At 34.5% G+C, this 12,212-nt stretch overlaps 1 protein-coding gene across 1 annotated transcript in view; it reads right to left on the bottom strand.

The window, feature by feature from the left end:
• Window positions 1-12,212, bottom strand: part of LOC149786215 (uncharacterized) — a 56,420-nt gene that overhangs the window by 31,419 nt on the left and 12,789 nt on the right. Inside the window, exons 10-15 of the mRNA XM_089976593.1 lie at window positions 10,597-10,782; window positions 9,819-10,001; window positions 8,189-8,365; window positions 7,506-7,652; window positions 5,284-5,334; window positions 3,990-4,040 (exon numbers count right to left, since the gene is read on the bottom strand). Of these exons, the coding sequence (XP_089832719.1) occupies window positions 3,990-4,040; window positions 5,284-5,334; window positions 7,506-7,652; window positions 8,189-8,365; window positions 9,819-10,001; window positions 10,597-10,782 (795 nt within the window). The remainder of the gene's footprint in view (window positions 1-3,989; window positions 4,041-5,283; window positions 5,335-7,505; window positions 7,653-8,188; window positions 8,366-9,818; window positions 10,002-10,596; window positions 10,783-12,212) is intronic.

Below are 12,212 nucleotides of genomic sequence, written 5' to 3'. Positions count from 1 at the left end.
ATACATCTTAAAACCTATCTAAAGATCAATATAACTTGCATGTTGAACTGAAAATAATTTCCTTTAACGAAAAATGCTACGTATATAGTTTTTCAGTAAGATTTGCCGGTGTTTTTTAACAACAACCTTTCACTGCAAAAACATACATTTCTCAGCACATAACCCGATAATTTCAGCCATTTATTTGCTAAATTATCAGACAAAAAATAATCAGTTGGGAAAATTAGTAAAGAGGATAGCTATCCCTAACTACTGGCACATTATTGTTTTCATCTTCAGTTTATGTTATACAAAAGAAAGTTAACTCAAAGAAAATAGACTGACCACTTCGTATTGTCATTTTTCTCCTAACCTCATTGCATTGTTCTCTCGGGAATAATGAGCTAGCGAATTTTCTGTATTGCCTTACAATAAGCAACATGAGAACATGCCATGTTATCTTTTACTTTCAGAAAACAAAACATCAAGTACAACGATATGTACTCCTTATCATAATTGTGAAGTAGGCGATCAGTCCTGAAAAGGAATCTTAACTGTAATTGTTAACTGCATTTTTGATACCTTCTGAGTGATAGATTAGATCAGATAATTTCATGACAATCTTTAGGTTAGAGCCTAAAAGGGACAATTTCATTTGTTATATAGAAGGCCATATTCAAATACAGTGTAAACAAATGTAGCGACGCAGCACATTTAGTTGATAAATGGTAGATGGGATATCTGGAAATAATTTCTACAATATATGTCGAGATGCTGGACATTTATTCTGTCTTTTCCAAGCAAGACCCATCCGTTAATAATGTTTCACCTTTTAGGTCAACTTAGTTCGTTATTCGTATCTACAAAAAGACCAGATCCTATTAAAAGCAGCCGCAAACTCCTGTGCTTTGTAAATTAATCTCAAATTTAAAACTTGGGTCAGAGTTATTTATCACGGTTTTATAAACCACAAACCAAAAATTCAAATAGTAATTTGAACTATATGTAAATTGTGCCCGGTTTCCTTTATGTGTTCATAACATGAGGCATAGTGTTCATAGGGCAGATGAAGTGTCTCTTCAAATGTTAAACTATGCCATGGCAGGTGAGAAAAAGATATCAAAAATATAAATAAAAACATAAATAGATAAAGGAACCTGGAAATTACATAGAACATTATGATTTCATGGATGCATGCTCTCTATCGTATTTCGTCCTACACACACACGCACAGATATTTACCAGAAACAGAGCAATGAGTTTATCATAAATCCCAAATTTCATGTTTCCGTGCATGACGATAAAAAATATATTTCGTTTGGATAATTCAAGTATAGCCAAATGCTTCGAGTGTCCCAAGTGGTTGAAGCCGTATCTAACACGCATTGCTAGTAACGGCGCCCACAGAATAGTTCATCCTCAACTGGGCCGAGGTAAACTCCTTATTGTTGGAGTATATGTCACATATTGTAATTATATATATATATATATATATATATATATATATATATATATATATATATATATATATATATATATATATATATATATATATAAACCGGTTACATACTTCAACAGTTCATGAACCTTAAAAGATCTAAAAATATCAATATTAGAGCAATGTTGAATTGTCAATCATTAATTTCGACTACTGCAGCTAAGTATGTAATTTTCCTTTGATATGTGGCAAAGAGTTATAGCTATGAATTTTCAATGCCAGGAAAATATATCTTTCCCAAAATTTCTGATTAACAGCTGCCATTTAAATGCTAAATTGTCAATTTAAAATTATTGATTCGAAAAATGAGCAACGACGATAATTTTTCCTATCTACTGGCATGACTACCTTCCATTCTGATTCTATGTTTATACATAAAAGTAAACCTAAACGTAATTTATTGACTACTTTGCATTGTCCTTATGATCATGACTTACATGTATTTTTCCCATAGTGAATATTCTGAATGGCCTTAGAACAAGCAACTGGACGACGTGTCCTATAATCTATTACGTTCAAAAAACAAATATCTACGTACTACGGTACCTATTTTGTTCTCATCAATGTAAAGTGGGAGATCAATCCTGAAAACATGAACTTTAGCTGTATTTGTTAACTGCATAGTTGATACCTTTTGATTTAAAATTTATAGCTGAAAATGTCATGACAACCTTTAGGTTAGAAATACAGCCCACATTATCTGTTTCAATACACGACGGTGTAAAATACATCTTTCCTGGATAATTCAAATATAACCAACTGGTCTGGAAAGTTCCAATTAGGTTAGAGCCTATAGACGGCAACTTCATAAATATAGAGAGAAGGCTATCCCCAAATACAGTATACATTATATGTACAGATGCTACACATTTAGTTCTATCGCTCCCAATCAAGACGCATCCACAAGTCAACTTTCGCAATTTACGTCAACCAAATTTCGTTCGTTTATACATGAAAGGACGAAATACAACTGAAAGCAATTGGAAACTCTAGTGCGTTCTAAACGCATCCCAGATTTCAAATTTGTGTCATACTTTTGGTCACGCCTTTAAACATCACAAGCCAAGAATGTAATTATTGTTTAGAACTATATATAAATTTTGCCTATTTTGGCTATTTTGTCTGCTTAACATGCGTCCATAGATTTTATCCGGCAGAAATGTGTCTCTTTGAATATTTAACTATGTCATGGCAGGCGAAAAAAAAATATCCAAACTATAAAAAGGCCAATAATTTCACAATTACTTTGCAACCAGTAACACTACACAAATAGTAGGGATGAAATATTATGCAATATTGCCACAACACAAATCAATGGTGACGGTGACGTATATTGCTAACAACAAATATGGTAGATAAAAGTCACCATAAACTGAAAAAGCAAACAGCAGCAAAGATAATGTACATGATTTGAAAGTTTCCTTGGGGCTTTAATTGACGCAACGTAATCACGATAAGAAAATTGGGGCATTTTCATTGCATGGATTGATCCGTACGTTCTCTCGTCTCTCTTCTTCTACGTGCACACATACACACGGACACACAAACAGATATTCACCAGAAAGAGCGAAAGAGTTTACAAATAAACACACACCCCGTTAGTGCGCAAGTATGTACCTTTTTACTTCCTCAGTAGTGGATATATCCAAAAATCTCTGAAAATATTAGTTTTAGAGGAATGTTCAATTCAAAGGCCGTTATTCACACGGCATTTGCACTAATATATGTTTCCAGTGAGAATTGCCAAAGGATTTTAACCTTCAGTTTTTATTCCCAGGAAGAAAGAAAAACCTTCCCGCACATCACGCATTCATTACTGTCATTTAAATGCTAAATTATCAATTTAAAATTATCAATTCGGAAAGTGAGTAAAGAGTTAGTTTAGACGTTTAGAGCTGAAAATTTCATGACTACCTTAAGGTTAGAGTCTATAGGGAACAACTTCATAAATCATAGAGAAGGTTATCCTCAACTAGTGTACAATGTATGTAAATATGCTGCTAATTTAGTGCTATCTTTTCTAATCACGACCCATTAACAAATAAACTATTACCTTTTAGGTCAACCTAATCGTTATTCGTATTTACAAAAAAAGACCAAATCCTACAAACTCTTGTGCTTTCTAAACGAATCCCAGATCAAATTGTAAAACTCAGAGTTATTTAGAACGCCTTTACAAAACAAAAGCCAAGAATGTAATTATTGCTTAGAACTATATGTCAGTTTTGTCCTTCTTTGTGATCTTAACATGCATGCATATGTTTTATCTGGCAGAGAAAGTGTCTCTTTTAATATTAAACTATGGCATGACAGGTGAAATAAAAATATCAAAAATCTAAATAGAATATACTTGGACTTTTCAACCAATTGCACTACACAGAATTTATACATAATTCCGTCCCATCCAGAAATGAAAGCACGACATAGAATATTTCCCTTTTCTAATAGCATAACAAAGTGATTCAAAGTTAACAAACATCAAAATAATAAACTGTTGCATGCATTAACGTACCTGACGACAAATATACAAAGAGCTCTTTATCCAGTAACACAGCCAAGGAACCTGGAAATTACATAGAACATTATAATTTCATAGATCCGTACTTTCTATCGTATCTTGTCCTCCGCAAGCATACACACACACACAAACACACACACACACACACATACACACCGATATTTACCAGAAACAGTGGAAGGAGCTTGTCATAAATCCCAAATGGCATGTTTCCGGTCATGACGATAAAAAATATATTTCATTTGGATAATTCAAATATAGTCAAACAGCGTCGAGTGCCCAAATATTAGTTCATCCTGGACTGAGTCGTGGTAAACTCCTTATTGTAGGAGTATATTTCCTTAATTGATTATTATTATATATATATATATATATATATATATATATATATATATATATATATATATATATATATATATATATATATATATATATATATATATATATATATATATATGTATGTGTGTGTGTGTGTGTGTGTGTGTGTGTGTGTGTGTGTGTGTTACATGATTGAAAAGTTCAAGAATCTTAAATGATCTAAAATGTATCAATAATAGAACAATGTTGGATTGAAAATCATTCGTTTCGACCATAGTGGCAAAGTATATAGTTTTTCAGTGAGATGTGGCAAACAGTTTTAACTGTGAATTTTCAATGCCATTAAAATATATCTCTCCCCTCATCACACATTACTTACTGCCATTTAAATGCTAAATTATCAATTTAAAATTATCAATTCGGAAAGTGAAAAAGACCATAACCATTCCTTTTTAACAACACATGTATATTTTCCATCCTCAGTCCACGTATATAATAAACATAAGATCATATAAAATGTTTTGTTCACTTCGTATAGTCTTTATGTCATAACCTCCGTGTGATGTTCACAGGGACAGACTGAGTTAGTGAATTGTATGAACCGTCTGAGATCAAGCACTAGGACAAGTTTTAGAAAACAAAACTCCATGTATAATGAGATGTGTTATTTGCTCATCAATGGGAAGTAGACGATCTATTGTGAAAAAGGAACATTAACTGTACTTATTTACTGCATAGTTGATACCTTCTGGGTTAAAGTTTAGAGCTGAAAATTTCATGACTACCTTAAGGTTTATCCTATAGGGGACAACTTCATAAATCATAGAGAAGGTTATCCTCAACTAGTGTACAGTGTATGTAGATATGCTGCTAATTTAGTGCTATCTTTTCTAATCACGACCAATTAACTAATAAACTATTCAAAGTTACCACAAATCAAAACAAAAAACTGTTGCAAGCATGAACGTACCTGACGACAAATCTACGGAGAGTTCTTTATCCGGTAGAATATATAAGGAACCTGGAAATTACATAGAACATTATCATTTCATGGATCTAAACTTTATCTCGTCTCTCTTCCTCCACACACACACACACACAGAGAGAGAGAGAGAGAGAGAGAGAGAGAGAGAGATTTACTAAAACTAATGTAAGGAATTTATCCAATAATCCAAAATGGCATGTTTTCATGTATGGCGATACAAAATATATTTCTTCTAAGCGGTAACATATGCTCATGTACCTTATAAAATCTTAATACATCAATGTTGGGGAATGTTCAATTGAAAATTATTTATTTCGACTAAAATGACTTGGTAAGTTGTTTCCCAATGAGATTTCCCAACGAGTTTTAATAACGAATTTTCAATGCCAGGAAAAACACCTTTTCCACAAGTATTGGATTAACAACTACGATTTAAATGGTAAATTGTCAATACAAAATTATTTCTTTGGGAGGTGAGTAGTGACCAAAAGCATTCCTCTCTATTGCTACATGCCTATTTTGCTACCTCAGTATAAGTTGATACAAAAGTAAGATCAAGGATAATGTATAGATCATTTGGTATAATCTTTTCGATCGTAACCAAATAGCTTCGATCATAACCAAATAGCTTCGAGAGTGTAGTAACACTACACAAACAGTAGGGATGACATATTACGCAATACGCAACGGACCAAGGTGATTTTATTCTCATAACAAGAAAAGTATATAAAAGTTACTACAAATCGAGGAAAACAAACAGTCTAACAAATAATATAGCTATTTTCAAAAGATCCGTTGAGGTCTGTATGTAACATCAGCGTATAAATATTAATTTACTATTGCTTCATTTAAGAACTACATATTGAATTCTTTGTTTTCTCCGGTTTTATATATTTTTGTCAGTGCTCATTGTAAGGGTTCATGTGCATGCATTTTATTAATGTGTGTGTTTGTATGTGTGTCAGACTGTTGCTATGTGTGCTCCATTAAAATGGGGAAAAAAAACGATTATATTTATCATTTTACACGAATGGGGAATTCTCGTACAGGCCAGAAACAGACCAATTTCTAGATGGAATAAGAAAGTCATAACCCTGTTGGATCGAAACGATAAGGTCACAGCGTGATAGCAGTCGGATGCAAAATACATGTTGATGAATTATGCATTTCGGATTCCCGACCAATAGCTTCATAACAACAATGGATATATCTATTATTAAATGGTTCACTAGAAGTTGGACATAACCACAAAGACATATTGTAGTATATTACAATCGAAAATAACTATTGGGCCACATTATAAACCTATATTGCATCCCTCCAGCTCTATTAACATAAACTGTAACACTACATTGGCGGAATGTAGGCTCTCGCATGTGAACAAATAGAAATGCAATTCAAGAACATCATATTCGATTAGTAAAATCAAAGATTAGGTGGTGTCTTTAATACTTGGGGAAGCCATCCATTCTGTCAATAGCATCGGAAAGGATGATAGTATGAGAACTATTTCTATGTTAACTATTCTTATTGGGTGCAGGTTATTTAAAGGCACACACACACACACAAATAAGTATATACTTTGTGATGCTCTGCGTATGAGTTTGTGTGTGATTGTGGGTGTGAATGTTGGTACCTGTTGTATCAGAAAATTCAAAATTATTCCGATTTTTTAATCCTTTTATAGGTAATGAGAAATCTCACACTAGTCAGCAACATACCTTTGTCAAGATCTACTATGAGGGTTGAATATCCTGTAGGGAGCGTATGGAGAATGAGGCCAAATATGTAATGCCACAACTTGAGAGCAAGTTGATGCAAATTACACTTTGGTGAATCACACATATCACACGCATATTTGAGTGCACTAATATGAACTCGTTATGCATGTTGTTCAACTGGTGATCTTGATCTATATCATTTTCCATACATGTGTATTTTCTCCTATATAATAAGGTTGTAAATGGAAAAGAACAATATTCAAAATGTCCAACAAAACATGATTATGTTTCTTTCTTTTAAGCATTCTGCTATACAGTTATGAGAGGTTTCACGATTGTTACAAGGTAGTATGCACATGTTAGAAAGAAGGCGTTTCCTTGCAGTAATATAAGTCTTAATCTACTTCGATCTAGGAAAGGGAGAACAGTTCTTCATCTACCGTTACCCACTTTTCAGTATAGTTCAAGATGCAAAGATACAATCACCAGTGTATGCCCGTCCGAGTGCGATGTTGGCGTGTTGTGTTGCTGCGCTATTGCAGCACGCGCATTTAGTATTCCCTTTAAGCTCATTACACTCGTTACAACCGTGGCACTTTCCTCTTTGTACTTCTCGACCATCCTTCCCCGGAGCTTCAAAAACATTTGGGATATATTATTATGAAACACCTTGTTGTCAATGCACATAACGAGAAGAGAAAGGCATTGGTGAGTATATTACAAAAAGCAAAACAATAATTGGACCACTATGGGGGTTGAATGTCCTCTTGGAAGCGTATGGAGAATGAGGCCGATTATGTAATGTCAAAACCTGAGTGCAATTTGATGCAAAACACATTTTGATATTATACTTATCTCAAGTATACTTACGTGCACTAACTTGAACTGATGATTCATTGTGTACACCCGATGAATGTGATATTTATTTTTTTCCATAAATGCGCATTTCACATTATTATTCTATATAATAACTTTGCAAGTGGAATGAAAAAAATATTCAAACGCATAGCAAAACATAATTCTTTATTTTAGAATTTTTCTATAAAATAATGACAGGTTTCATAGCTGTTACAATATAGAGGGCATAAATTTCAAAGAAAGTGATTCCATAAGGTAATATAGGTCTTAATCTACAATTGGAGAAAAGATGATAATATAGGATTACATACTTTTTGGAATAGTTCCATTTGCAGATATATAAGCACCAGTATCTCTCCGTCGGAGCGATACGTTGACGTGTTGTGTAGCTGCGCAATTGCAGTACTCGCATTTCATATCCCCTTTAAACTGATTACACTCGTTACAACCGTGGCACTTTCCTCTTTGAACTCCTCGACCGTCCAGACCTGAAATTTCAAGAAAATGTGAAATATGTTTTTATTATGAAACGGTTCGTTGTCAATGGACACAACAAGAAATGCATTAGTCAGCATATTACAAAAACCAAAGAAAAATGTGAACCACTTTAGAGTCCTCTATTCGATTTCACTTTTATATTTAGGATCGATTGGTGCAAATACAGCAGAACGCAGATCTTTTCATGTGAAGAAATACAAATCTGATTGTTGTGCTTATGATGTGTATCAAGTAATAACCTTCTTTACAATCATGAATTCGTAAAAAAAAAACATGATGTCGTACACACTTGATAAGGATTTCTTTTTAAACTATATTGTGCATAATTTGTTTCGTTCTTTTTCTCCAGCTTGCCATTATTTATTTTGTGTTCAATTTCATTGTCAACGGGTGACAATATCACCAACATTACATGACAAACAAAGATTGTAAGAATATCTTAAAACTCAACAAACATTCCCATACATTATATTTGAAATTTAAAAAAAAGACATTCAGTCTGATCCATCACACTTTGGGTGTCTTCACTTCCGACCATCTCTTCAAGACAGGTTACAACATGATAAATATTTTCACTTAGGGCAAGTTATTAAAATCGCATATGTGACCACGAATATGTATATGCGTACGTCTGTGTGACTGTTGGAAAGTATTTAAAGCAAAATTAGAAGAATTCCGATTGATGAATCGTTTTACACGAAATAGAAGTCGCATGCTGGCCAAAAAGAAACAATTTTCAGACGTTAGATGAGGGTTGCATATCCACTGAGTGCGTTGTGACAACGGGGAAGCTGTTGTAATGCCACAACGTAATAACAGTGTAATACTAAAACATTTTCATGCATTATATCATTCCTAAATACAATTTTAGCATGCACGAACGTGAAATGTCAATCCACTTAATTCACCTGGCTAACTTGTCAAAGAAAAAACAAATAGTTTATATGCATCATAAAATATATGCAAGTGGCATGAACATAATATTCAAACGCTCAACAAAACATGATTCTCTCTTTCTACTATGAATGTCCTGTTGGGAGCGCATAGATAATGAGGCCAAATATGTGATGTCACAAGCTAGGTGCAGTTTCACGCAAAATACATATTGATGTTGCACTATACCTATCGCAAGTATATTTGAGTGCTCTAACCTGAACTGATGATCCATTTTGCTGACCCAATGAATTGGATGTTTATCATTTCCATAAATGTGCATTATAACATTATTATTCTGTAAAACAACGTTGCAACGAAAATACTATTCAAACACTCAGAAAAACGTATTTCTTTCCATTAGCATTCTTCTATAACATTTTGAATGATTTCATGGTTGTTAAAATGTAGAGGAAATATGATAGAAGCAACGAGTTTCCAAAAATGTAACATAGGTCTAAATCTTAAAAAGGGGAAAAGGAGAAAAGAACTTAATCGACGGCTACTTACTTTTTGGAGTAGCTCCAGATGCAAATATACCAACACACGTGTCTGCCCGTCCGAGTGCGACGTTCATGTGTTGTGTTGCTGCACAATTGCAGTACTCGCATTTCGTATCCCCTTTAAACTGACAACACTCGTTACAACCGTGGCACTTTCCTCTTTGAACTCCTCGACCGTCCCTACCCAAGGCTTCATGAAAATATAAAATATATTATTTTATGAAACGGTTCATTCTCAATTCAGATAGTGAAAAGGGCACTGGGGAATATTTTGCAAAACAAGAAATAAGTGGACAACAATATAGTCCTCTATTTGGTCTCTCTATTTCATTTACAGTGTTGTTACAAGATAGTGAGCATATGCTATAAAGATGTGCGTGTGTGTGTGTGTGATTTGGATTGTTAACGTATCTTTAACAATTTTGCAGTCACATCGTTATGATGTCTGCAGTGTGGCAGTTTATAGTGATGTCTGGCACTGGGGCATCATGCCGCAGACATATAGCATGATGTCCTACCCAGTCACATTATCCTGATAATAGGCCGATCAGCCCAAACACTAACCTCTTAACGCCGAGCGCCTAGCGAAGTAGCTGTTAGTATCATTTTAAAAGCCTTTGCAATAACTCGGCAGTGGTTCGAAAACACGACCTCCGCCATCTGAGGCGCACACACTAACTACCAAGCCATCTGAGCTGTCACATGTAAGAAAGATCGTGATTCCATAACGTAATATAGGGCTTAATCTGCAATTGGAGTAAAGATCTTAATCTAGGATAACATACCTTTTGGAGTAGTTCCAGATGCAGGTATACCAAGACCATTGTGTGCTCGTCCGAGTGCGAGGTTGACGTGTTGTGTAGCTGCACAATTGCAATACTCGCATTTCATATCCCCTTTGAACTGAGAGCACTCGTTACAACCGTGGCACTTTCCTCTTTTAACTCCTCGACCATCCCTACCCAAAGCTTCTTGAAAATGTGAAACGGTTCATTGTTAATTGATATGATGAAAAGGAATTGGTGAATATGTTACAAAACAAGAAATAAATGCGCCACATTATAATCTTCCATTCGATATCTATATTTCATTTACAATCCATTGTAATCCAGATTATGCAGAACGCAAATATTTTCACGTGAAGAAAAATGAATCTGATTGCAGCGCTGATAATGTGTATCTCGTTTTAACCTAATATAAGTAACAACCGTGTTTAAATACAATGGATTAAAGATATTTGTCATACCAATTTGGTAAGGACTTCAGGCTGAGGATATATATTGGATGATCACTTTTCTTCTTTTTCTAGAGTCTCCGATTATTTATTTTGTATTTCAGTTTCGCTGGTGATGGGTGACAATTTCACCTACATTTCATGGTAAATAAAGGTTGTAAGATTTTAACATTTATGTAACTTTTCAAAGCATTATATAGAATCGGTTAAATATAACATTCAATCTGTTCTTACACACTTTCAGTGAATGTCATGTTTTCCATAAATCCGCACTTCGACATCAATATTCTATATAATAACCTTGCAAGTGGAATGAAAACAATATTTACACGCTCAACAAAACCTAATTCCTTAGAAGTCCTCTATAAAATATTGAGAAGATTCATATTTGTTACAAGATAGTGGGCATATGTTAAAAAGATTTGTATACGTGCGATTAGGATTTATAACTTAGCTTTGACAATTTTGCAGTCACATCTCTACGATGTCTGCAGTATAGCAGTTTATAGCGATGTCTAGCACTATGGCATCATGCCGCAGACATGTAGCATGATGTCATACCCAGTCACATTGTCCTGACACCCGGCCGACCAGTCCTAACATTAAGCTCTTAATGCCGAGCCCCTAGCGAGGCAGCTGTTAGTACCATTTTCATAAGAGATTGGTATGACTCGGCTGGGGTTCGAACCCACGACCTCCCGCATTCCGAGGCGAACACTCTAACCACTAGGACATATAAACGGTTAGACGTTAGATACAATGTGATTCCATAAATTAATATAGGTCTTAATTCACTATTGGAGAAAATATCTTAATGTTGGATAACACAATATTTGGAGTAGTCCAGATGCAGATATACCAACACCATTGTAACTCCGTCCGAGTGATACGTTGACGTGTTGTGTGGCTGCGCAATGCTGCACTCGCATTTCATATCCCGTTTAAACTGACAACACTCGTTACAACCGTGGCACATTCCGTCCTAGACTATCCCAACCCAAAGCTCCACGACAATGTGAGATATATTATTTTATGAAACGGTTCATTGTCAATTGATATAGTGAAAAAGGAATTGGTGAATCTATTACAAAAAACAAGAAACAAGTGGACCACATTAGAATCGTCTTTTCGATCACACTATTTACGGATTTTGCAGAATGGAGAGCT

Source organism: Sinohyriopsis cumingii, chromosome 12 (assembly GCF_028554795.1).
Source record: "Sinohyriopsis cumingii isolate HCF-2022 chromosome 12, ASM2855479v2, whole genome shotgun sequence".
NCBI lineage: Eukaryota > Metazoa > Mollusca > Bivalvia > Unionida > Unionidae > Sinohyriopsis > Sinohyriopsis cumingii.
Note: the sequence above shows the minus strand (reverse complement) of the source record. Positions and strands in the feature narration are given on the sequence as shown.